This window comes from Leiobunum rupestre, chromosome 4 (genome assembly GCF_980474605.1).
Source record: "Leiobunum rupestre chromosome 4, qqLeiRupe1.1.hap1, whole genome shotgun sequence".
Lineage (NCBI taxonomy): Eukaryota > Metazoa > Arthropoda > Arachnida > Opiliones > Sclerosomatidae > Leiobunum > Leiobunum rupestre.
The window spans coordinates 74034503-74062478 of record NC_143387.1 but is presented as its reverse complement, the minus strand read 5'-3'; the positions used below and the strand labels follow the sequence as shown (position 1 = coordinate 74062478).

The 27976-nt window shown below is 33.8% G+C and overlaps 2 protein-coding genes across 6 annotated transcripts; one reads left to right on the top strand and one right to left on the bottom strand.

The window, feature by feature from the left end:
* The first annotated feature begins 152 nt into the window (after positions 1-152).
* On the top strand, positions 153-5438 carry Klp61F (Kinesin-like protein at 61F). 2 transcript variants are annotated; one of them, XM_090174245.1, is made up of 17 exons: positions 153-289; positions 771-850; positions 914-1067; positions 1139-1212; positions 1272-1347; positions 1412-2244; positions 2314-2515; positions 2575-2670; positions 2733-2940; positions 3074-3375; positions 3440-3607; positions 3669-3841; positions 3897-3996; positions 4057-4236; positions 4293-4515; positions 4574-4866; positions 5151-5438. In XM_090174245.1, exons 2-17 carry the CDS (start codon positions 795-797, stop codon positions 5304-5306), a joined length of 3294 nt encoding a protein of 1097 aa, XP_090030371.1. In that variant the 5' UTR covers positions 153-289; positions 771-794; the 3' UTR covers positions 5307-5438. The 2 variants fall into 2 exon arrangements, with proteins under 2 accessions (XP_090030371.1, XP_090030370.1); XM_090174244.1 differs by lacking the exon at positions 153-289 and having other exon boundaries at positions 507-850.
* On the bottom strand, positions 5425-27621 carry Spn (protein phosphatase 1 regulatory subunit spinophilin). Of its 4 annotated transcripts, XM_090174241.1 has the most exons (22): positions 27291-27621; positions 26688-26817; positions 26346-26614; positions 25349-25940; positions 24820-25286; positions 24656-24728; positions 24505-24568; positions 24115-24442; positions 23796-24049; positions 23631-23735; positions 23238-23562; positions 22712-22765; positions 22238-22437; positions 22018-22114; positions 21811-21955; positions 21402-21741; positions 19308-19561; positions 18889-19224; positions 18255-18304; positions 17642-17726; positions 8854-8984; positions 5425-7801 (listed from the first exon to the last, which is right to left on the bottom strand). In XM_090174241.1, exons 2-22 carry the CDS (start codon positions 26776-26778, stop codon positions 7649-7651), a joined length of 4413 nt encoding a protein of 1470 aa, XP_090030367.1. In that variant the 5' UTR covers positions 26779-26817; positions 27291-27621; the 3' UTR covers positions 5425-7648. The 4 variants fall into 4 exon arrangements, with proteins under 4 accessions (XP_090030367.1, XP_090030368.1, XP_090030366.1 ...); XM_090174242.1 differs by having other exon boundaries at positions 18988-19224; positions 24505-24728; XM_090174240.1 differs by having other exon boundaries at positions 5426-7801; positions 24505-24728; positions 25349-25928.
* Positions 27622-27976: the final 355 nt, after the last annotated feature.

Here is a 27976-nt window from a genome sequence, read left to right as displayed (position 1 = left end):
CGGAAAAGGGTAAACGCTTCGTAACAAAACCGTCAATGGGAAAGATCTCAGTATTCGAATCTAGGGTACGAGTTTAAATTATCTTTGGTAAAATAAAGAAAATTTACGCTGAAACTTGGTCAAAACCTCGGGCCTCGTCCTCCAGTCCCGATTTTTACGAGATTTAAAACTGAACCGAACGGAATTTTTCAGACTTTTTACCCCCTCGCTATTACATTGCCCCCCGCAACTAGGGAATCGCGTGGTTAGACGGGAGCCCGTAGGAATCTCGCTGCATTTCCAATCTAGGGTACGTAGTCTAGATTATCTTTGGAGAAAGTTTCCAGCTTTCTAATATTTCACCAAGCACTATATAAATAATAACTTATGAGTCCTGGCTGTCGGAAATATTACTTCTTGGCAATTTCTGGGAAGATGTTTTATTTAAGCGCCTCTTAGAGCATGTACGATTTACGAACATTGCTATTCGCCTATTTTATCACTCTTTGTAACATAAGTCACGCCTACTAGAAACTGTCCTATGACACGGGGAAAAAACTATGAAGGCCGTCTTTTTAAAAAAAAAACGCGTTGAAGGAATCTAACGAACTTTAGACAGTTTCCACCAATTATTTCGCTTGCCGCTAAAATTTGAAAAATTGAAGTCATTCTTTCAAACCAAACTTTCGGCGATGTTGTGAATATTTTGTGCAGTTAATATCGTTTTTAAATTGATGTACTTTTAATTTCAAATATTTATTTTAGTAAAATTAATATCTTAACATTCGTAGTTCAAAGTTAAATAACGCTTTAAAATGGCTTCAGCTTGTAATAAGAAAGAAAAGAACATACAAGTTTATGTTCGATGCAGGTAAATCAACATTCTATACCTCTTTGTAATATAGTTTTTATAAATGCTATTTATATTCCGCAGACCCCTCAATAACTCGGAAAAGAAGGCATTGTCTCCATCTGTTGTTGATGTAAATCCACAGAATCGTGAAGTGATTGTAAAAGAACGTTTGGGGGACAAGGAATTAAGCAAAAAGTTCACATTCGATCGAGTTTTTGGACCGGAATCATCCCAAGTAGGCAGTATATTCAATCCTATATTTCGAAAATAGTTTCAATCTAATATATTGATAATAAAATAATTTAGATAGATGTATATAACACTGTTGTCAGTGGTCTTATTGAAGAAGTCCTTACGGGCTACAATTGCACTGTTTTTGCGTAAGAACTTGGATATTATGTTTATAAATCCTAAACATTAAACATAATTTTGTGTGTAGCTATGGTCAAACTGGGACTGGTAAAACGCATACTATGATTGGTTCAAAATCATCGCCTAATCTGACTTGGGAAGAAGTAAGCTGATGGTTTTTAACATTCAACTTGCATAGGTAATCTATAAATCCTCTTTTGCGTTTAGAACCCCTTATCTGGAATTATTCCTCGTACCTTAAACAATCTTTATGATGCCCTTAACCAACTAGAGGTGGAATTCAATGTCAGGGTGTCTTTCTTGGAGCTTTACAATGAGGAACTTTATGATTTGTTAGCTTCCGTTCCTGATGGTTCCAAGTTACGTATGCTGAAAGACAATGGTAAAATGGGAGCAGGAACCATTTGGGTTCAAGGTTTGGAAGAGAAGATGGTTCACGATAAGGAAGAAGTTTATAGCATTCTCGAAAAAGGCACAGAGCGCAGGAGAGTTGGTTCTACTTTGATGAATGACCAATCCAGCCGCAGTCATACCGTTTTCACGATCACAATTCACATCAAGGAAAGTAATATTGACGGTGAAGATCTACTTAAAATTGGAAAACTCAACTTGGTTGATCTTGCTGGGAGTGAATGTATTGGCAGATCTGGAGCGATCGAAAGAAGAGCCAGAGAAGCTGGAAGCATCAACCAAAGTTTACTGACCTTGGGAAGGGTTATAACCGCTTTGGTAGAAAGGGCGCCTCATGTTCCATACAGAGAGAGTAAACTGACCAGATTACTTCAAGATTCTTTGGGCGGGCGCACCAAAACATCCATTATTGCAACTATATCACCAGCATTGGTAAATATTGAAGAAACACTAAGTACATTGGACTATGCTCATCGAGCCCGAAACATCATGAACAAACCCGAAGTTAATCAAAAACTTACGAAAAAAGCAGTGATGAAAGAATATATTGAAGAGATTGAGAGGTTGAGAAAGGATTTGGTCGCGTCAAGAGATAAAAATGGAATGTTCATCGATGTGGAAAATTACGAGTAAGTACCTTCTTTATTGAAATCTGCCATCTTCTCCCTAATCTAAAATATATCTTTTATTTTCTTTAGGTTTATGCAAAACAAGATTTCTGGATTATCAACTGAAGTGAAAGAGAAGTTTGCTCAAATTGAAGCCTTGAAGGAACAGTTATTGTTGGTTGAGGAGCGATTCACCGTGACCAAATCTGAGCTGTGTCAAAAAGAGAGGCAGCTTAATTACACCACCAATCAACTTTCCAGGACTGAAACCCAACTGAAAGGCACTATTTCCGTAATAAAAATGAATGAGATATTATCAAATATTTGTGTTATTAAAAACTTATATTACAGACATTGAAAGTAGCAGTTTGCGAACGAGATGAACAGAAGTATTTAGTCAATCACAGAGTCAAGACTGAAACTCTGTTAACAGAGCAAGCTAAAGAGGTAAGTGCTAGGAAAAGTACAAAAATAAGAAAGACTGTAACACATTTTTTGGTCATTTTCAGCTAATCAATGTTGTAGAGGAGACCACGAATCACGTGGAAGGTCTCCATTCTAAAATTGAAAGGAAGAAATTTGTGGAAAATATGAACCTGGAAAAAAATGGATTGTTCCAATCAGCATTTCGCAAGAACTTGATAAGCTTGGAAACCACAATTGATGAGGCAATTGATAAACACGGCGGTATAACCCAAGAATTGAAGGTTGATTTAGGTAATAAATAGAAAAAAAAAGGCTTTTGAAATCAACCCAGCCACCTGTTTAAAGGCATTAAATGTTGCTAGATGACTTAAGTATTAAGCCGAGCTGATTATTACTTTAATCATATATATTCCTCCATCTATAGCTGCTAGCGTTTGGAAACAAACTCAACTGACTATTGAGAACATGAGAGTGTTGCAAGAGCTAAGAGATTACGTGACCAAAAACAGCATTAACACTTCCCACTGTATAAATGACGCTGAATCTTTCACTCGCAAATGGACTGAAAAGAACACTGAAATTAATGATAAAACCATGGCAACAATAACCTCTGAACAAGAAACATTCTTTACCCAAAAGGTCCAAGTTTTACTTAATAAGTTATCAGAGTTGATCTTGAACCAGAACAAATTAATTGGAGAACAAAATGAATTATTCAAACAAAAAGTCAGTGTTTGTTTCTTTAAGTTAACCAAATTAATCTCATTTAATAGCAACTTTGTTTCTTTAGATTCAGTTTTCAAGCAGCAACATGGAAATAAATCTGGTTACTATTAAATCTCAAATTGGGCAATTGCAATCGTACGAAGACCAAATATCCCAAAAACAGGCTCGGGAATTGACACAGATTTTTGAAAATCGACAGGAGATGGAGAAAAACAGAGAGAACTTACTTTCAGTAAGATTTCCTTTTATGAAAATGAAAACCTCAAGTCAAATGTTAAATTCCTTTAAAACAGAAATGGGAAACGCAAAAAGAATTGGTCACTGACTTATTCTTCAAAGCTCTGAAAGAGGCTGACAAAATTATCAATGATCATTCTGCTACTCTTAATATAAAATTGTCAGAGGACGTTCAAAGTGTGAACAAATGCAAAGAACTTGGTTTTCAACGCTCAAAAAAATTGGCAGAGTATAATCATATTTTGAATTGGTGGTGAATATCTGTTTATGATATATATTTTCAGGGAACTTGATAAAATTTCGTTAACTACAACCAATATGGTAACTAAATCATCACAGAGTACGCAAGATGCGAGTGATTATCATTTTAATCTCACTAAGAAAGTAAAGACTGCACTAATTGGAATTTCTTATTTCCCCACCTTAATTGACTTTTTCTTAAAGATTGAAAATGATTTATCTGAATTGAACTCTACTGTTAACGCAACGGATGAGAGTTTCGCAACTTTTTTATGCAATCTCAAGAAGGGTTTAGAAGATCATAAAGAATTAATAATGCGAGAGACTGACATCCTAAACAATGAAACCTTAGCCAATAAAACTGCAATGTTAACCAGTCTAATGGTAAGCTACTGAATTTTCTCAAAAAAAAATCTTTAACAAGTTGTTAACTCGCATAGGACTTCACGCGACAATTTGAAGAAAAAAATAAGAGACTGATTGAACTGTCAACAATTAGTAAGGATGCGTTTAAAAAGTCTGCATCTAATCAAACTAAAGTTCATAATGTTATGGATGAATGGAGTGGTCAATTCAAACAACTACTTCACTCCGAGCTAAAAAATTATGATACCGCCGTTGAGAAATTTGTCAATGAAGAGTTTGTAAAGGACATACCAACAGGTAATACCTATGAACACTTTGCCTTGAATTTACTTTTAACATTTTGACTTGCGTTTAGGACAAACACCCATCCGAAAGGAATACATTTATCCCCAAGAATTGGTACAAACATCACCTCATGGCCAAATTCTCCGAAGGTTAAGGCAACAAGTATCGCTTGAAAGTGGTGTTAAGTTTCATTTGCCTGACGAAAATGAATCTGAAGTATCTGCAGTATCACCAATGCAGCAAGAGGCATCTCCAAATTCACGTAATAACTTGCAGAAAGCGTCTAGCCAATTGAGTATTAATTATGGCAGTACTCAAGATCTTTCTGCAAGTGTTGAATCTTATACCAGCGAAAGTTCAATTGTAAGTTTAACCATGTTATTTTTAAAACACAAGCCCCAAGCTATCCCTAATAAAGAATAAAGTAGAAAACCATACCCTAATTAATATAAAAAAAACTATCAAATTTGTTTAAATAATTTTATATCCTGTGTTACTTGGAATTGCTCAGCACCCATGGCACGAGTTAACATGGTTTTGCCATAAGTTTTTTGTTGTCCATTAACTTATGCTACTGGTTAAATCTTGAAGCTTCCCTTAGAATTTCAATATTTGGTTGCTAATCTAGTTACATTTCAATTCTTTAGAATCAAAATTTAAAAGAAAACCAAGTTCGCCTTGTCAAACTAACAACAGCCAGTAAATTAAAAGCTCCTACAATTACTAAGCCTGGTCAAAGAAAGATTTTGTCGAGTAGAAATACCACACCAGTTACTTCTTCGCCCAAGTTAAAAAGAAAGTGAATTCAGCTTTTTAATTTCAATTTTTTTTTAAAAGGGAAAGTAGAATTTTCTTTTAACAGTTTCAATTTTTGTACATGTATTATTTTATATTGTAATTTTAATAAATAAAACAAATTTTTGACTTGTCTGAAATTCAGTTTTTCTTTGTTTTTATTTTGTAATGTGAGGTGATTATTTGTGGGAAATAAGTATCTCTGTACATTGAAAACTAAAAATTGCGAATAAATTAGCAGTTGTTTTAATTTGAAATTCCAGGGGTGAAAGAGTTGTTAATAGTAATGCAATTAGAACCAAAATGTTATAATCCTACTGACATTTAATTGCCTCATTACTTGAGAGATTTGACATTTCGTTGTAGCCATGTTAATACTTAAGAATTTAAAGGGGATAAAAAATATTTCAAATTTCTTTAAGCCAATTCATAAAATAATACTGTAAAAACTTCTAGAAACAAATTTAACCTAAGACTTCATTTAAAATACATTATTTCCACATAATGGGGAAGACACAAAGTTAAGGTAATTAGTTCAGCCAATATTTATGTAAATTTCACATGAAAAGTTATAGATCGGCAAAATTTTTTAAGAAGTTGTTTTTTTTCATAATACTCAAGCTATTGGAATCAAAGATTAAGCAAAAACGCTTTTTATCACAACAGCAAAACTGAACATGATCAAACAAATCTATCATTAAGTACAGATTCGTTTAATTATTTACAACTCAATAGGATTATAAACCTTTTTTTTTTCGTTTTCAAACCCACAAAGTGCACCATTTTTTAGTTTAAATTACAAAAGCACCCCCAAAAATCTTAGCCTTACAAACATGCATAGGTTTATCCTTCCCCATAACCCCAGTTTTCATATTTCCTAAGGAAATTTTTGTTAGAACACAAACTACCAACTACTGAAATAAAAGATGTTTCGATATTTTTTGTAAAATGGCACCACTTCACGTGATCAGAGGAAAAAATTATCCCAATAGATAAAAAAACTTAACCCAGTGTATAATTTACGAATTGACCCCCCTGTAAAAATATTGGCATTTAGCACACTTTGGAAAAAAATTAAAAAAGGAGAAAAAAGTCCTATAGTTTTAATTAATTTAAATGAATGGATATTATCAGAAACCTATGAAGGTTACCGAGAATGTTCAAGTCGGCCTATTTACAGACCCAACTGAAAATCACAATGGAAATTGAAACACTAACGCTATATTTAAATATCTTTTCTTAACATGACAATTGAGAATCTACCAAATATTTCGCTATTTGTGAAAAAAATAGAAGTTGAATGAAATAAATTAAAAGTAAAATTTTTTATAACTAATTATAAATGTTTTATAGAAGATAAGAGAAAACATTATCTCAACTGACATTGGAAGGCAGTATAAAAATGGGAAAAAGGAGTTTCCATTTTGAAAGCAAACCTCGGGTAATAGCCCTTGCAAGTGAGCCTAGAATGTATACTTGTTAGATTCTCAGTAACCTAAATAAGTTTATGATATTATAATTTCTAGCTATCTCTTTTTTATTAAGGAAAATAATTTGTTTAGTTTAAAGGAGAAAAATAAATATTTTTGCTTTCATTTGTGGAGGGTTATTTACATAAAACGCAGAATTTACTTGTGCTAAAGGATCACAAAAAATAAAAAATTTAGGAGTATAACTATCATTTGTTAGTTTTTTATTTTAGCACAGGCACGAACACTATATTATTTTCCTTATTATTTTTACGATAAGAAATCTAAGCTATTCCTGTAAATCACGAGTTTACAACCAAAAAATCATTGTTGTAGAAAATTATGTACAAATTGTTATTTTGGAGTACGCAAAAGGTAACTCAAGGAATGTGTGATTTAACCGATTTGACTTTATAAAAACAATCTTTTAAAAAATTTCTAAAACATATAAAAAACAAAGGATTCTCTCTCATTTAACGATAAAAAATCTGCAAAAATTCGTTGAAAACATAATACAAACTAAATTTGAAAAAAAATCTGCTATGGTTTCCAACAAACCAACTCAAGTGCAATTATATAATATTTTTGGCTCCCAGATTTAAAACTTTGATCTCTACTTTAATATGAACAATCAAATGGGCAAGACACAAAAAATGTTCTTTACAGTACAGCCCCATTTTTTTTGTTGATTATTACCAAAAATTGTTTGTTTTTAAAGGAAGACCATGCATCGGGTCACTTAAGTTTGGATTCAACATTCCTTTTTTTAATTATTATAGTACTCCAACTCGAAGCGACTTTTTATTTAACCGGTACCGTAGTTATTGTTTCTTATTTTAATGTATTTTCTTTATAAGCTGCCGTTACATGTATTCATCATTTCATTTTTTCTTTTTATCAGCTTTTTTAAGCTGTTTTTCTTTGGCTTTAATTTCCCTTTCATGAATTTTCCGCTCACGATCAATTTGTGACCTCATTTCCTTAATTTTCTTCTTTAAAAGTGTTCGATCAGCTCCATTCGCAACACCCAGATTCTTTTCAATATAACAAAAAATAAAAAATTGAATTATTACCCTGATTAATTTTAGTAATTTAATTATTCTTTTATTAAATGACTAAACCTATTATTATGATTGAATTGAAAGACTAATCTTAAAAAACCTTCCCTAAAAGTAATATAAGCAAAAACATTTAAATTTTTAAACCAAAAATTTTCATTATCAAACTATTGGCTACATCTTTCAATGTATCAGCAATTATCATACATTTCTTGTGATACATTCCACTAAACCAAATTTATATTATTTTTAAAATTTTTATTTCTTAGAAACTGAAATAGCCAATAGCTTCAAAATACACGTAAAATATGGTAATACAATACAATCCCCAATCAACCATACTGGGTACTTTGAAATAGTTAAATACTTCAAACAACAGAAACTTAATTTTTTGTAACTCTTGGAGATTAAACTTAAATTTCCAAAATTTAATTTGAGTTAAAGGCCGACTACATAAATATTCGGTTTACTCTGTCTTTCACTGGAAGTCGGCTGACTGCAATACACGTGTGCCATGCAGTCAGCCGACTTCCAGTGAAAGACAGAGTAAACCGAAGATTAATGTAGTTGGCCTTTAAGATGCTAAAGTTAGCCTGAGACTTTCTATAGAGACTTTTCTTGGGCAATATAAGTATAAACATCTGAAAAATCTCTCTAAATTTCGGGTAGATGGGGCATAACCTAAGGATGTTCAGAACATTGCAGATGGGGTCATCTGCCAACTTTATTGGTGTAAGCAGTGTGTGAGAGTTTAGAGTGAACGAGATTCATCGCAACCTTGGTAAAAGTCAAACACTGGCATTCACTATTAACAAATTCCTCCTCACACTAGCCCCAAATAATCATCACCGTGTTAGAGAACTGAGGGATAGCCCTTTACTCCATGGTGCTATACAGGAAAGTTAACATCGCCCGTATTTTAAATTTTTTTTACAGTAAATTAGTGATAAGTGTGACTAGCATCAGTGGAAACTACCTACCCACAAGGCTCAACTTTTAATTCTAACAAAAACAAAAGAATGGCTTACCTTAAGTCTCGCGCTGTCTAGCTGTATAAGTATTTGCCCAGATATGTTGCTTTGAATGAACTGTGGTACGTATTTTTGTAATCCGAAGGATGACATCCATTGCCCAACGTCTTCACTCGTCCAGTCATGGGCTTTTAAAAACCAGAAAAAATAAATAAATACTATTATTTAACAGATTTTCCCCAAATACAGATAATATATCATCTTAGAAATTTGATATGGCCAGGTTTAAGGGGGACAGTTGCCACAAGGCACTGGCAAATTGAGTGCACAGCAACCTCATCTTGTTTTTAATTATTTTAGGCGGATACGATAGAGTTTGTCACGTAGATAGCGTGGGTATTTTTTATCTTGGCTGCAAATGATTATTTAATTTTTTAACTTAATTTAAAAAATTTAAATTTTTGGGTATTTTCACGTTTTTTATCTTGTTTTTTAATTATTTTAGGTGGATACGATAGAGTTTGTCACGTAGATAGCGTGGGTATTTTTATTTTGGCCGCAAATGATAATTTAATTTTTTAATTTAATTTAAAAAATTGAGCCTCTGGGTATTTTACATTTTATTCTGGTTATTATTTTCGTCTTGTATTTTTCAGCCCTTGGTATTCCGGTAGTTTGTTAAAACAAAGTATTTCCAAGTGGTATGCCGGTAGTTTGAAGAAAAAAAATTCCATGTGGTATTCCGGTTGATTGTTCAATAAATTACAAGTTTTTTTTAATTTAGGGAATTTTGGGCTATTTCTAGCTGTGCTGCCTTTTTATGGCTGCAACTGCTTGGGCCTTTTCACGATTTTTGTAATTATTTTCTTCGTGTGTTCGTTTAAGTATTGGCGCGGCACGTTCGCTACGCTCTCGTGCTGGGGGCGTGCGGCGCCACCCCAGCCCCATACTAAAAAAAACGATGGGCCTTCTATAACGCAACCTAGAGGACAGTACCTAGGCATACCCTACCAAGTATTGTCGGTCGTGAAAAAAAATGGAGCGTATATCGCAAAGTGGGGTTGCGGCCATAAAAAGGCAGCACAGCTAGAAATAGCCCAAAATTAAGAAAACTTGTAATTTATTGAACAAACAACCGGAATACCACATGGAATTTTTTTTTCCAAACTACCGGCATATCACTTAGAAATGATTTGTTTTAACAAACTACCAGAATACCAAGGGCTGACAAACCGGTGGTGTCGTCGAAAACAAGACGAAAATAATAAACACCAAAAAAAATTTAAAATACCCAGAGGTTCAATTATTAAAATTAAATTAAAAATTAAATAATCATTTGCGGCTAAAATAAAAAATACCCACGCTATCTACGTGACAAACTCTATCGTATCCGTCTAAAATAATTAAAAAACAAGATAAAAAACGTGACAATACCCAAAAAATTAAATTTTTAAATTAAATTATCATTTGCGGCCAAAATAAAAAATACCCACGCTATCTACGTGACAAACTCTATCGTATCCGACTAAAATAATTAAAAAAGAGATAAAAAACGTGAAAATACCCAAAAATATAAATTTTTAAATTAAATTAAAACATTAAATAATCATTTGCGGCCAAAATAAAAAAAATGCTATCTACGTGACAAACTCTATCGTATCCGCCTAAAATAATTAAAAAACCAGATAAAAAACGTGAAAATACCCAAAAAAAAATTACATTTTTAAATTAAATAATTAAATAATCATTTGCGGCCCAAATAAAAAATACCCACGCTATCTACGTGACAAACTCTATCGTATCCGCCTAAAATAATTAAAAAACCAAATAAAAAACGTGAAAATACCCAAAAAAAAATAAATTTTTAAATTAAATAATTAAATAATCATTTGCGGCCAAAATAAAAAAACCCACGCTATCTACGTGACAAACTCTATCGTATCCGCCTAAAATAATTAAAAAAAGAGATAAAAAACGTGAAAATACCCAAAAATATAAATTTTTAAATTAAATTAAAACATTAAATAATCATTTGCGGCCAAAATAAAAAAAATGCTATCTACGTGACAAACTCTATCGTATCCGCCTAAAATAATTAAAAAACCAGATAAAAAACGTGAAAATACCCAAAAAAAAATTAAATTTTAAATTAAATAATTAAATAATCATTTGCGGCCAAAATAAAAAAATACCCACGCTATCTACGTGACAAACTCTATCGTATCCGCCTAAAATAATTAAAAAACCAAATAAAAAACGTGAAAATACCCAAAAATATAAATTTTTAAATTAAATTAAATAATCATTTGCGGCCAAAATAAAAAATACCCATGCTATCTACGTGACAAACTCTATCGTATCCGCCTAAAATAATTAAAAAAAGAGATAAAAAACGTGAAAATACCCAAAAATATAAATTTTTAAATTAAATTAAAACATTAAATAATCATTTGCGGCCAAAATAAAAAAAATGCTATCTACGTGACAAACTCTATCGTATCCGCCTAAAATAATTAAAAAACCAGATAAAAAACGTGAAAATACCCAAAAAAAAATTAAATTTTAAATTAAATAATCATTTGCGGCCAAAATAAAAAAATACCCACGCTATCTACGTGACAAACTCTATCGTATCCGCCTAAAATAATTAAAAAACCAAATAAAAAACGTGAAAATACCCAAAAATATAAATTTTTAAATTAAATTAAATAATCATTTGCGGCCAAAATAAAAAATACCCACGCTATCTACGTGACAAACTCTATCGTATCCGCCTAAAATAATTAAAAAAAGAGATAAAAAACGTGAAAATACCCAAAAATATAAATTTTTAAATTAAATTAAAACATTAAATAATCATTTGCGGCCAAAATAAAAAAATGCTTAGTGATGCACCGATATGGGTACAGCCGATATATCGGCTGGCCGATTTTATCGGCCTAGGATAGCCGATATATCGGCCGATATTAACAAAGTTACCTATCACAATATTATGCTTTTTTGTTTACTCTCGTAACCACCTGTTAAAAAATGATATGATCTATGGCTTTTGGAGTCGAAAAACCACTTATGATTCCTGACCGTTTTGGACGCGAATAATTATTTCCTACAACAGCGATCAACTGGCCTTTTTAAAAGGAAATGTAAGGTTGTGGCAATAAATGTTTTCCATTAATTAGTTAGTTGAGTATCGCCTTTTTTTAAAGTTTTTCCTGAAAATATTTTTCTAATACCAGAAGTATCGGCTAATATCGGCCTCGCTTAAGCCGATATTGGCCGATACCGATATTTGAAAAATTAGCCGATATATCGGTGCATCCCTAAAAATGCTATCTACGTGACAAACTCTATCGTATCCGCCTAAAATAATTAAAAAACCAGATAAAAAACGTGAAAATACCCAAAAAAAAATTAAATTTTAAATTAAATAATTAAATAATCATTTGCGGCCAAAATAAAAAAATACCCACGCTATCTACGTGACAAACTCTATCGTATCCGCCTAAAATAATTAAAAAACCAAATAAAAAACGTGAAAATACCCAAAAATATAAATTTTTAAATTAAATTAAATAATCATTTGCGGCCAAAATAAAAAATACCCACGCTATCTACGTGACAAACTCTATCGTATCCGCCTAAAATAATTAAAAAAAGAGATAAAAAACGTGAAAATACCCAAAAATATAAATTTTTAAATTAAATTAAAACATTAAATAATTATTTGCGGCCAAAATAAAAAATTCTATCTACGTGACAAACTATCGTATCCGCCTAAAATAATTAAAAAACCAGATAAAAAACGTGAAAATACCCAAAAAAATTAAATTTTTAAATTAAATAATTAAATAATCATTTGCGGCCAAAATAAAAAATACCCACGCTATCTACGTGACAAACTCTATCGTATCCGCCTAAAATAATTAAAAAAAGAGATAAAAAACGTGAAAATACCCAAAAATATAAATTTTTAAATTAAATTAAAACATTAAATAATCATTTGCGGCCAAAATAAAAAATACCCACGCTATCTACGTGACAAACTCTATCGTATCCGCCTAAAATAATTAAAAAAAGAGATAAAAAACGTGAAAATACCCAAAAATATAAATTTTTAAATTAAATTAAAACATTAAATAATCATTTGCGGCCAAAATAAAAAAATGCTATCTACGTGACAAACTCTATCGTATCCGCCTAAAATAATTAAAAAAAGAGATAAAAAACGTGAAAATACCCAAAAATATAAATTTTTAAATTAAATTAAAACATTAAATAATCATTTGCGGCCAAAATAAAAAAAACCCACGCTATCTACGTGACAAACTATCGTATCCGCCTAAAATAATTAAAAAACCAGATAAAAAACGTTAAAATACCCAAAAATTTTAAAATTTTAAATTAAATTAAAAAATAAATAATCATTTGCGGCCAAAATAAAAAATACACATGCTATCTACGTGACAAACTCTATCGTATCCGCCTAAAATAATTAAAAAACAAGATGAGGTTGCTGTACGCTACTTCACCCATAAATTCATTTGTCTATATAAAATTTGGGGCTAAGATGAAGAAGATAGAACACACCTCTAAGGAAATCTGCTTAATCCTGCTTTTAAAGAATCCCTCACTTATTAACGGGTCATTCCATGACAAAACGACCTAGTTTTTTTTAATTTTAACACCCGACCCCTTTCGATTTCGCCAAAATTTTGTATACAAGGTTTTTTGGGCCTAGGAAAACGATTTTGACAGTTTCATAACGATCGGTTCAGCCGTTTACGAGATACAGCATACGCGTTTTTTCAAAAGTTCGCCTTGACCCCCTAAATGTTTTCTAGTATATCTTATGACATAATTGTCGCAAAATCACATGTAATACCTCATTTTAAAGACAATGCGCACCCTAATATGAATATTTAATCAGAGTTGTCATTTGACGTAAATGTCATTAAAATCTGGGCCTTTAAATAATTTGACCTTTGACCTTGCCCAGACACCTCAGTCGTACGTCAACGATTTTAGCATTTTTAAAATTCCCACTATCGAATACATAATAATCACTCAAAATCTCAAAGTAATATTTGTAGTTTTCGAGATATTAATTTTTGAAATTTACCCCACCACACACAAAATGAAATACCAAAACCATTTATTTTTATAGTTTACACACCAATTAATTTTTTATTTACACAAAACAGCTTAAACTTCTTTATACATGGAAAAGGCTTTGGTAATTTTATTTTTATCGTGTTCTTTGATTTGATAGCCTTTCGAATTTGGTAAACCTACAAGAATTTCAATTGCACATAGAACATTTTCACTTGACACCCAACTGCTATCGATCCTTCTGGGCCATGTGTATTTGTCCGAAATACCAGGGGGACGCAAAAAGTTTACAAAGAAGTCTCCAAACTCTTCTGATACTTCCTCAATTAATCCAACGTAAAGTTGGCCTTTGTAGACGCTGGCTACCAAATTTCCCACTTTAAAGTTTTCAGCCTCTTGATTTCGAGTATCTGACAATTCTAAAGTCGAAACCTTAACTGTGGTTAGCGAATCGTCATTAGATAACGGAGAAACCATGATTTCATTTAACGATTTCGGAACGAATTTATGAAACCCTCGAGTTCCTTTTACTGTTATGGCTTTAGAAAACCTTTCTTTTAAAAGTTCCTTTTGTCGCTCAATTTCTTCGTTTTTAACATAGATGAACTTGATATTTTCGAAGTTTGATAGGCAGAAATTAAACATATCTGTTGGAGTCAAAATCTGTCCAGTCACTGGTCGCTGAAGACTGACTCTTGCTGTTTTACGCTTCACTGTTCCGCCAATTCCGTCACAAGGTCCCTTGCCATGAGATGTGGCAAAAAAATGCCATTCAGCGTCCAAACCAAAATCTTGTTTGTGGCAACAGAGATTAGAAAAGTTGTATTTGTTTTTATACTGTCCAGCACATCCATCCGTAAAATAAATTAGCTTTCTAACATTAGGAACATGTGTTTTTATATTTGGAATTAGATAAGTTAAAAAACTGTGAACAGTATTGGTTGTATGTGTTCTGGTATCACTGATAATACAAAAATTTAAGTGGTTAAGTTCTCCGTTTTCGACTACCCTGAAGTAGATTACGAAGGGATGCACTGTCGCTTGAGAATTGTCCCAATGGAACCCTTGTGCTTCGTCTTGAATTACGAAGGAATAGTTCTCCGCAAAATCACCGAGAACAATTACGTCACCAGGTTTTAGAGTTTTTTTTGAGGTTTTTAAGATAATTAGATTGCGACTTAGATGTGTAATGATGACGCGTTAGTTCAAGTAGTTTAATGGCCAAAGAGTCGAAAAAGTTTTCAACACTCTCGCTCAAGGTCATGAGCTTTGTGCTGTCAGTTGTCACCCATTGCATGAACTTTATATTTTCAAAATCTTCTAAAAGGTTCGTTAAATATTCATTTTCAAGTAGACCATTTTTCCCAGGACAGTCCTTGCACACCCTCATCATACAATTCCTGTTTTGAGTGTCACACACGGTGAGCGCCATGAAATCGATATCACATTTTAAAGGACAAGGAGACGGTAGAGCTGATATCATTAGCTTGACATTTTGGTGATAGGTGCAGACACACACTGAATGTGTACCTGACGAACCTGCTAATACACACCAAGGTGGTCGTAGATAACAAAATGACGAAAATCCTAACGTCAAATCATGCTCTTCCTTGAATTTGTTATAGAGCTCTCTCAGGTTCAGCAGTACAAGCCTCTTTTGATGATGTTCTTTTTGACCTGTCTCGTGGTTTCTAACTGACACAAACTCCTTTTGTCCAGGTGTCATACGACTGTTATCGTCATTTTCGTAAAATTCAATGACCTTTGATTTAACGTCTTCGGTCAATATTAATCCCTTCGATTGTTTCTCTGGTAGCGAAAGAATTCCTTGACTAGATTTAAGATTCCTGCTTCGTTTGACCATGTATTCTGGTGCTCCAAATTCCTCCATTGTGCGTTGTATTCCAAATGGTGACAAGGTCAGGATCTGAAGCTTTTCGCCGTATGATGTCTTGGAGTTATTGAATTTCTCTCTCAGTTCGTTCAAAATATTCTCATATCATCGATGTTCTTCGAGCTTTCTAAAAACATCGTCCGTAACCATATTATCGTCTGTTTCATCAAGAGAAATTTCCATTGACTCTTCTAATTTGCGTTTCAATGAATTGTTCACAGCGTTTAACTTAGTCCTGCTTAGAATTGTTTTTTGGCGAGATGACAAACCTTCTGTACAAAAGTTAAAAAATATATGTATTTATATATGTATACATATATAAATTCTTTCAAATTGAATATATTTCTTACTTCTTTTAACAGGAGATTCTCCCAAGTTTATTAGAGTTTCGTTAACTGCCACTAAAGCTATAGCTTTGTCGTCTTGCGTCGCATCTCCCGATGAACAAGGTTGACTAAATGAAAAAGAATCGCTTTCTTGTGCAGTGTGAACTTCTGAAACGTCCAACTGTATTTGGAGTTCATCCTTTACTTTTTTTCCAGCAGACATAAAACACTGGATGCACAACTTATTTCCAGCGATAACTTCAATTCCTCGTAACTTTAATTTTTTGAACAAATCCAATGAAATAGTTTTTAGTCCACTCTTTCTTTCAGCGTCGTGAGTCCCAAAAGGATTCATACACTTCTTTTGACTCGTTGAATACCTTTTCATAAAAAGTTCTTCATGGTGACGACATATGTTTCTTATTTTGGACATAGGTATAGCTGTTCGGCTGCTAAGAACTAATTTGTCATCCTCGGACAGATGGTTGTTGATACCAACTGTTTTCGAAAGTGTTTGCAAATGACATTTACTACTGTCTCTCCAAAACGAACAATTTCGATCCATTTCAGGGCTTTGTTCGAGAATATACAGTTAAATAAATTCTATTTCGCTACTCAATTATCGCTGTTAATATATTTAACTACTCAATTATAACTATTATATATTAAAAAGATATTAAAACATTTTTACGTTATTAAAAACGTAATCGATATGACTAAGAGCAATATTGGGTTTTCTTGAGATATCTAACACATTTCCATTTTAGGGTGCAGTAAGATACGCTACAATAATATTGAACGCCAGACTATACTAAGGACAAGCAATTTAGTGATGTCTTCTGTCTACAGATAACATGCAAAACTAAAAATAATATGTAAATAACTCAACTTAATTTAAGAATTAGTGTATTTGATATTCTAAACTCAAAATTACCAAAATAATATTTTTAATTTATTTAGTAGGTCAACTAGTTTCGTGTATAAAATAGCATTTTCATTAATTTGAGGGGTAAATTTCAAAAATTAATATCTCGAAAACTACAAATATTACTTTGAGATTTTGAGTGATTATTATGTATTCGATAGTGGGAATTTTAAAAATGCTAAAATCGTTGACCTACGACTGAGGTGTCTGGGCAAGGTCAAAGGTCAAATTATTTAAAGGCCCAGATTTTAATGACATTTACGTCAAATGACAACTCTGATTAAATATTCATATTAGGGTGCGCATTGTCTTTAAAATGAGGTATTACATGTGATTTTGCGATAATTATGTCTTAAGATATAGTAGAAAACATTTAGGGGGTCAAGGCGTACTTTTGAAAAAACGCGTATGCTGTATCTCGTAAACGGCTGAACCGATCGTTATGAAACTGTCAAAATCGTTTTCCTAGGCCCAAAAAACCCTGTATACAAAATTTGGGCAAAATCGAAAGGGGTCGGGTGTTCTGTGGCAGGCGTTTTGTCATGGAATGACCCTAACCCAAACTGTCAAACCAATTATTTCAGTGCTTACCTGGACTAGCCTGCCAAAATGCCAGAGGACGTCCACCAATGGGAGAACCTTCGCTACTTCGAGGACTTTGAACTGTTTCACTTTTCTGTTAAAGAAACCAAACAAATATAGAACAAGAGCTACAGTCAAAAAACAATGTAATATTTATTGAAAGCATAAGTAACATAATAGAATGAGCACAGGAATTCCCACCACTGATTTTTTAATGATTATCTGTTTTGCCAACCAAAAAAAATCATCCAAATACTAACATGGCTAAGGACTGATACTTGTCGGAGAGTTGTTACTAGTTTTCGGACCTATCCGCAAGCAGTCTCTTTTTTTTGGGAAATTTTAAACAGTTTCAAAACCAAAATTAGGCTTGAACAAACTAATGAATAAATGAATCAAACAAAATTGATACTATAAACTTGTTTTCTGAAGGAAGTTATTTTTGAATTTAAGACCTAAGCAAGTTTTCACATTGCAGTAATTATGCCAACAATGAGAGTAGAGTGAGGAGTTCCCTCTTCTAAGACTTTTACAACCACTTTATGACTGACCACCATAAAATCGTCCAATGTCATATTAAAGTCTATTACATTACTTATAGTGAAAATCACTGAACACTTACACGAACACTACTTTCACTAGGATGATGAAAATATTGAGCACCTTTAACACCTAAGGAAAAAAACAAATTATAACATTATATTCAATTTCTGGTTAAAAATTAGTGATCTGCATTAATCATGCGTAATGCATTAAATGAGCTGTTATATGTAAAATGTGTAACTAGATCAAAATACGTTAAAGCAAGGATCTAGGCAAGCAATAAAGCGCTAAACAGAACCAAATAGTGGTATGTTACTCGTATAATCACTAATATCAGAATACCATAATCCATTCAAAAACCATCACGCAGGATAAAAATTGAATATGAAAAATAAATTACATGCTACAATTTTGCGTGTACAGTAAAAACCATTGGACTAAAGTGCTAAGGAAAAAAGAACACGATATAATATAACGTTCTATATGAACCACACAACAAGACCATCATCCCACATATAAACACAACATGGCGAAACGAGTCAAACCATCGTCTTCAGCAGAGGAGGCAGGTCCGTTCCTTGCGGGTGGAAATTTACCGTAACCTAAGCTACCACAACCGTTATAGGAAATTCGCTTGCTACTGCCGATGCTTTCGGTAGGCGAAGTTAAGCCAAGGCCTAGCGATTTCCGAGTTTCATCGTTGAAATAACAACCTCCACCTGTTGTAGAACTCCTGTCCGAACTTTGCGCGAACTTTTGGATCACTTTGCGGACCAGTTCGTCAGTAAAAGAAACATAGCTATCCCGACTACCTGGAGTAAAGCTGCCTAGATGTTGGGGTCGAACATACTGCCTCGTTGAACTTTTCTGGCAGCCCGAAGTGGTAGGGTTATTCCTGTTGTTGTTAACTGCAGAGACCGTAGTGGTTAGGGTGGTGGTCGTAACGGAATGGTGCTGTGGTTCTTTAACAATGCTACCGCTAGCCCCAACATCAAGTGACAAAGTAGAACGTGAAGTGGTTTCTATTATAGACGACCTAGCAGAAATGTCTGCGTAATAACGACAGACAGTAAGAACTCGGGACCAACCAAATAGCGCCATAACAATATTCCCTTGTCTTTAAAATAGCTACCTTTTTCCGTGGAATCATCCTTCTCATTTTCATTGCGCTCCTCCTTGGTAACTTTAGGTATCTTCTTGGGGTAAGCGTAAAGTTCATTGATAGCGGGATCAGGGTGGCTATTGCCAATGGAAGTGATTCGAGGAGTAGCATTAGGGACTGTTGCAGAGTTCCAACTACTTCGGAAACTAATGGTTGGATCCTGGTTTTCTTGGGGAGAGTAGTCCACAATTGGTGTTGGCGGAGGAAGATCTTCATGGTGAATTCTAGTTCAAGTTCATAAGGCAAAATTTTGCCTCAATCGGTTTTGCATTGGCCAGAACTCATTTAAGTATAAGCTTACTACATTACTCTAAACGAGGGTCATAATTACAACAATAAACCATTGTTAAAAATTAGATCAAAACAGAAGCTTCACATTTAGCAACCAATGTTGAAGATTTAAGCACATTTTGAGTTTCAGTGCCAAGGGATTTTCATTATGATCAACTAAGGAACAAAGATCTAACCCTATAGAGTAATATTTTTGGAAGAAAATAATATAGCCCAAAGGTAATGGATAATACAGATGTCTATAACCCACCCTCCAAAAAGTAAAAAATCACAGTGCAACAATCAACAGGGATAAATTAAAATTTTCACTCAAATTATAACGATCATCTAACATAATACTCTAAAAGTGAAAGGAGGGAAAGAAACAAAGTACCACAAAGTGGCCAATATTTCACCTACAACATGAATTCAAATTCTTTAACCAATCTGATAGAGCATTTAAACCACTCTCTTTCAACCCTCACCCCTGTGCTTTATAATAATAATATAATATAATATAACATATTAATTATATTATAAGTAAGTCTCTTTGGAAATTATAAATCTGAGTTATTAACAGCTTACATCATTAGAGAAATAAAACATGGCGCTGTCAATTACTATGTGATACATTTGTGAATCAGGGATAAATCTTGGTAAAAATTTTTAACAGAAGAAAACCAGTGCCAAACTACTACAATTATATTGAACAACGTCGAAGAAGTAAAAAAGACCAACAACTTTTGGGGGAACTAAAATATATTTATTAAATTTAAGTTACTTATAACTTCACCTTGAAGGATTGGTTCAATTTAATAAATAAATATATTTTAGTTTCCCCAAACATTTTTGGTCTTTTTTACCTCTCGACGTTGTTCAATGTGATCTTTGGACCAATGGTGGTTCTCGTTTTCTGGCATTTACTACAATTATAGACATGATTCTATCAGTAGTTTATAATATATATCTTTGAAAGAAGTACCCATCTAAATTAAACAAGTGCCTTCACAAGGTGGAGGCATATTTCCATTTCCTGCTCAAAATTTATTGTATATATTACTCCACCTGACAGTGTAAAAATTACACTATTGGGATACTTATTTAAAACTATCACTGTTAAAGTGTTCGAAAATTATAATACAATGTATTTAGCGACACTATTTTCGTTATCTCACAGGAGCATGCGCAGGCACACCTTTCAAGTAAATAGTAATAGCGGGATAAGGATATGGATACTTCTCTTGTAAAAGATATATAATTCTACTTAATTCTCGTTGACCTATTGCGTGACGCATTTAATTATTTTTTAAACCTCAGAATAATAATTAAAAAACGTGAATAAGAAATTATTATGAAATATATAATTTGGACAAATATAAGAAAGTTAACAGCCATGATTTCTCCACGCTACCTGAGAGCAAAAGTCAAGTAAGTCGAGATACGTGACTATTGAAAGAAATTCAAAATAAGAATCTTAAGCTTTTTAAATTAAGGTGACTCAGTACAAAATTTTCAACATATATTTTCACTCTATTTTAATCAATTTTCATTACTAGATTACCATTGTTATTATGCTAGATTTTGAACTTAAAACTGGTTTTTTCTCAAAAAGGGGTTTTCAAACTTGCTTGACTCTTGCTCTAAGGTAGCGCCCATATGAACTACACAGGTGCTAGGAGCTAGAAAGTTATCGCATTTCATTGATATTTATCCTGTTCATGGTATTTGATATTCCCCACAAAAAAATTAAAGTCCCTCATGAAAAAGCATTAAAATAATTTTTTTCAAACTTACGCGGTATAAATCTTGTTGGAATTCTCTTCAGCCTGACCAGTTTCTTCCTGAACCATTTCATCAATACTGTTACTGCTGCATTGTTTCTTAAGCGTTGGTGGTTGTCTATTAGCTAAGGAACCCTTAGACACCAACTCAGCTTTGCTTTTAGCAGCAGTGATGTCAAGTAGTTCCGTTTGCGGCACTGCCTTATTAAGGAACTCTTCATTGCGTTTACGCCTTTCAAGAGTGGAGAATTTCTTGCCATCTCCTTCATCCACGTCTGGAGTCACTTCATACTTTCCTGAATCATTATCAGACGTTTCGGAGTCTGATACGTCTAATTCCAATTTCTTGGTTCCTAAAAATTATGTTAAAATTAAAAAGATTTATTTGTTTTAATTTATAAAATGAGGTTAATTAGATTTACCCTTCATGTTTAAGGCAGTTTTTTGATATGTGGAAGCTTTTTTGGAAACGTTATTAAAGAGACGGGCTGTGTGGTCAAAAGGTAAACTAACAGGCAAACCAATTTGCTTTTGTAAATCAACAATATTCGTTTCTAGAAGAGATATCTGTGGAAAAAAATTATTTGTTTCCTTAAAAATTTAAAAAAAGGTTAAATAAAAAAATTTACCCTTTCTTTGAGAGCTTTGACGAGATCATTATATTCCTTATCTTTCTCGATCATTTGCTGTAGTTGGTTATCGTGTTGCTCTATCAGTTCTTGCTCTCTGAATCATAAATAGCAACATTAATATCTCAGGAAAATAGTAAAATTTCATGAAATATCAGCATTGAATTTTCGGGAAATATCAGAATTGAAACCTTTAGAGTTACATTTTTGTTTCTCTTACTTTTTTTGATATTCCCTAATAATTTTCTTGGCTTTTCTGTATTTCTTTTGCAACATAATGCATTGTTCTTCCGTATCTTGTACATGTTGTTGGCAACCCATTATATCTTTTCTAGCATTTTGCAACGTGCTCTCAGTTTCTGATAGCTTTCCCTTTAAGAACTCCAGTTGCTTAAGCCATTCCGACTGATCAGCTTCGGACTAATAAAAATTGTGATAGAAAAAATATAACCAACAACAACACTTGATAAATTTAAGAAAAAAAACTTAGCATTCAAAAAAATTGTTATTCTTTAAAGAAAACTTTGGCATACTCAAAATGAACCAATCTATCATGCCAAAAAAAGAAATTTCAGAGTTTTCAATATAGAAAGTTTTTTTTGAAAAATATAGCATATGTTTAGTGTTTTTCTACATAAGGGGAATCCATCACCAAAAAAAAAATGACAAAATTACAACACCAAACAATTTTTACCTTGGCTTTCAATTGCTTCAGTTCAGCATCGGTTACAGCATATTTTAATTGCCACTGCAAAATAAACGGCGCCTTTTGTTAATTTTAACAGCACGCCGTTTATTGTACATCAAAAGCTACACTTAATATAGGCGTCATGCATAGAAAATATTGCCATCTGCTTTAATTTATGAAGGGTGAAACTTTTCAATGGTTTTGATTACAGCTGTTGCATAATTTTTTTCTATTGAACAGATAACTTGCCTACAATCAATTTAAAATTTAGCCAATAGGCAGCGATACTTTTGACCAAAATTTAAACTTTGCATGAAGCCTATATATATAGTTTATCTTTCTTTTATTTATTGGGGCTATAGTAACATTTTTAGGCCTACATTGTATGCCCTTTGAAAGTCTAAAGAGTGCTTTAGAAAAGATCCAAAGACACATGCTAAGAAATTCAGTGCTTTCACACAATTAAGTCATTGCTATTAGTTTTCACTGCAATTCACTTGGTTAGTACTCTAAAATTTCACCCAATACTTGCCTCTTTCAATTTGGCCTTCAATATCTCAGGATCGTCTGAGGTGCTAGCCGAATCGCTACATGTACTAGCTGCTATGAGGTCATACGAATCCGAATGACCAATATGATCTCCTTCGTCTTGTACAGAGTTCTGAGAACTATCGGTGCTTTTCTGATCATCATCTTCGACACTAGTTTCGCAAGGAGACATGACGTAGTTACGAACCGCGTCGTCCGACTGAGAATTTTGATTCTGATCATGTTGCTCTTTATCAGCCTGTAGTGAAAGTGAGATCAGCTGGGCAATTTCGCTATTAGGTCCTTCTTTATCCCGACCAATAAGAAATCTATGAAACCCAAAGGCAAATTATAAAGAAGATTCATCCAGATTGTTTGTTGAGATTCAGAGTTGTACCTGACTAGACCACTTGTACTTCTTAAAACAGACGCAGCATAAGCTTGCGTTACACCCACTAAAGATTTGCCATCAACTTCAATGATTTGATCATTAACTTTAATCCTTCAAGAAAAAATGGCAACTTTTAACCATAGAACACATTTAAGAAAAATTTTTGCATACCTTCCATCTTTTGATGCTGCTCCAGATTCGGTAATTGTTTTAATAAAAATTCCTAATTTCTCTAAACCAGCATCAGCACCGACGCCCATTCCGATAATACTGAGACCCAGTCCTTCGGGCCCTTTCAATATATCAACCGGAAAAACATCCATGTTTTCTATTCTTTTCTCTAACTCATATTCGGCAGAAGCAGATACAGGATCAACATCATCATTATGTCTGTCGTAATCTTCAACAGAATGTGTGCTGTACATCTAAATTTATGATAAAATGTGTAAAATATGATGCGGTAGTTTGGGGAATTTAATATTAAATTTACCTTTATAGGGGCAGTACTAAACTGTACTCTATTCTTTTTCTTAGGGGGAATCGTACAAAAGAACATATTATCTTCGTCAGTATCCTCCGGTGGCAGTCCAGGTGTTTCAACAAAATAATGGCCGTCCGGAAAGACGTGGTACTCAACATCATCATGAACCACACAGGCTTCAACAGACTGAGAATGAGCCATTACTTCGGATGCACCGTCTTCAGACACATCGCTGTAGCTGTTAACAGTGCTGTCTCTGTTGGAGCTGCAGGCATCTTGAGAAAGGAGATATTCCACTTCCTGAGCTTCATCATCACTTAGAAGAGACTTTCTGGTCCTAAAAATATTTCAAAATTGACTGATAAAATCTAATGTTATTAGAAATAAATGGTGACGTACCTCTTGCTTAGTAACTGATCAGCTTCCTCCTGCGTCATGAGCTCAACATCATCCACGGGAGAACCTAAAAAAGTATGATTCTTCCTGGATTGTCCATTTTGGGTGTTTGTCCCTAAAACGGCTTCAACCAAGAACAACTCTTGTTCCCTACTTTCAAATTCCGCCAATGTTTCGCCTCCGGAATCCCTCAGATTGTCACTAGCTGATGTTCTTCCGTAAAAATTCTACCCAAAAAATACATAAATAATGACTTGTCAAATAATGAGAGACAAAGGGTTTTTTATGATTAATAATTGATGATAAATGAGTTCTAACCTTAATTCTGCCGACATCACTCCCTTCCTGCCAATTATCATTGTACTCTGGAGTTATGGATCTATTTTCCTTGTCATCCACAAAGTTCATCAAAACATTTTGACCTCCAGTGGAATAGTCATTAATGGAAGTATTTGAGTTATGCTTGACGTATTTTTTATCGTAAGTGGGAAAGTCATCAGAATTTGAGTTGGAAGAGTCTCTCTTTCTAACGGGACTGGGTGACTTGGATTCCGGAGTATTTTCAAATTCATCACTGCTAACACGATGATTAATTGTACCGCCATTTTCCACCACTAAGTTGAGACTTAGGTCCGTTGATGCACGTCTCTTTTCAGCGGCGCTGACCATCCTATCTTCATTATCAATGGCACTTGGCTGAGGTATATCGGGCTTCTTAGAGTTGACTGTTTGGTCTAAATTTGAGTTTTCTTTTATTTGATTTGATGAAGCTCGATTTTGAGAATCTTAAAAAAAAACAATTCTACTACCAGCTACAAAAACATGAAAATTAAAGGTTTAATGTTACCTTTAAAGGTTTTCTGAGCATCTGTTCTGGGAGTCACCACTACATTCTGATTCGCCTTATTTAGCAATTTTGGTTCCGTAATAGTTTCAATGTTGTTTTTATTAACACTCTCCTCGTGTAAACTGACACGAGGACTCTGAGTGGTTTCACTTATACTAACTCTGGGACTAAGAGTAATTTCGTGGAAGCTGCCTCTAGGACTCGAGGTTGTTCTAACGGGTTGGAGTGGTTGGCCACCATCAACTACAGTAGGTTGAATCAAAGTTCTAGCTTCTTCAATGGCCGCAGCACGATTTTTATTAGCATGAGGGGGTGGTGGAGGAGGAGGGCTCTCTCGTTTAGTCAAAGATACGGATTCCTTAGCAGTAGGCGTTTTATTATTCGCAACAGGTGGAATTTTCTTTGGCGAAGAAAGAGACATGGGTTGCTTCTGTTTCCTAGCCTCTAAATTCTCGAACATGGCTTTAGCGTTGTTGAATCTAGCAACATGACTTTCAGTTCTAGACAGAGACGACATTTTCGTTGGAACAACAGCAGTGTGTGGTGGGGGAGGCGGAGGGGGAGGTTCTGTTTGACAGTTCTGAATGAAAACCTTCAAGATTAATTACTGCTTTTAGACCTTCAACAAATTAACCACTGGATGAAGCACCAATAAGGCTATGTTATACAATTAGAGAAACTGATACACCTAATAACACTACCAAAAAATCTGGGACTAATAAAATGTCTTCACTTCTGCCTTTCTTGCCAAAATTTCTATTGCTGGATGGCCATGACCAAAGAGAGTGCCAACACTTGGTAGAGTAAAATAGAACCTAACAGATTGAGAGAGCACAAAAACTTGCCTCCAACGGAAGGTGATTGTGGGAGTCTATTACCATTTCTATACTTATGTGTTTTAATACAAGGATATTTTGAAAACAGCAGTGATGTGTGCCATGTCCAGGGGTTAATTAACTTATTTTAAAACCAAGAGAAGTAAAAAAAATAACGCTACCTGTGTAGAATTATTTATATTATTGCCACTCTCTGACTTCGCTACCGTATTCTCTTGCATGTACTTTAGTTTAGCACTGACAGTTTTTGATGTTATCATTGTCTTTTCCTCTTTCTGGGGTGACAAGGCTTGGAACATGTTAGCGATAGAGCTAACTTTACTTCCTAGTTTACGGACAGGCTCCATTCTGGTGGGACTATTGGGGTAACTATCGTCTTTCTCTTCAAAAGTCTTAATATTGTCAATGATTGGTGGTTTGTTACCGGTACCTACAACAAAAAACCACTTTCAGTTTCAATTGAAGTAGTTCTAATTTGAAAGTAAATTTTGGTAGATCCTGACCTAAGTGTTGTTCTTCTTCTGTTATATTGTGTTCCAGCCAACCTGTTCTGGATCGGCTGGCAGCTAAAATTTCCGCTCTTACACCTGCCATGTTTGATCATCTTAATGGCAGATGTCTTCCCTAATATATCTTCAATAAATTTGATACATTGTCAGTTTACCAAGAACACAAAATAAAAACATAATACCTACACTTTTAATTTATTTATTTCAGACTAAGATAAATAGAAACCCTCTTCACGCATAAATTTTGGTCTAAAGTAAAAAAAAGTAGATTGGAGATCTCAATAATGTTAAATTACTTCCCCTATGTGTGTAATAAAATAAGTATGAGCAGACCGGTTTAATTTCAGTTTGGTCAAAATAATCAGTTCTGCTTGCTCATTACTCCTATTGTCCGAGGAAGTCAATGACTCTGGTTTTTATAATTTCAGACCCCCACTGAGGCACAGTACTCGGCTTCCTAGCTCGGCCAATGGCCACTGATGGCAACCAATTATAAAATATTACAGTTGAAACTGATTTTAAATTGTAATTTGCATACGGAATAAGAAAAACGCGAGTGGAATTTAAAAAAATTTCATAATATGGTCACCCACTTACCTAAAAATACCTGATGCCAAAGTGGATATTGATACAAATCACAAAACTTAACGAAAAGGGGGCCTAGGCCTTATAACGATAATATTGAAAGACTTTTTTTTACAAGTTAAACAAGGTATATAAATAAAAAAGGTCTTATCTTAATTGATAAAAACAACTATTTGTACAAGTAACACCAATTAATTACGCGAAGATAAAAGTTTACATTAAAAACGTTACGATTTCATAATTAACAAAGGTCGAAGACCACACGGCGGTGAGATAGGGTAGCGTCCGAAACCCGGCTGGTTTTTGGCAAGGTTCCGCCGCCGTGAAACCCAACAATCCCGATTACGGGGACTTCCGGAAAACTAAGTTCTATGATAGCAAACTATAGGGAGGGTACAAAATATTGTGGTGGGGTGGGGGGAAGATTTCCTAGGCGTAGAAACCTTTTCTATTTTCACGATGTACTATGGTGCGGGGGATAACGGGAGCATAGAGGAAGCCTTAACACCAAAGATAATATAACTACGTACCCTAGATTCGAAATCTCGGCATTTCTCGATAGCCGGTTTTCTCGTGAAGCTTTTACCATGGAAGAAAGATCTTTCTTCCATGCTTTTACTAGGTGGTTTTTTTTCGCCTGTTCTGGGTTTTTTGAGCAGGTTCAAAAGTGTAGCCCTATGACGTCATTTTACTCCAAT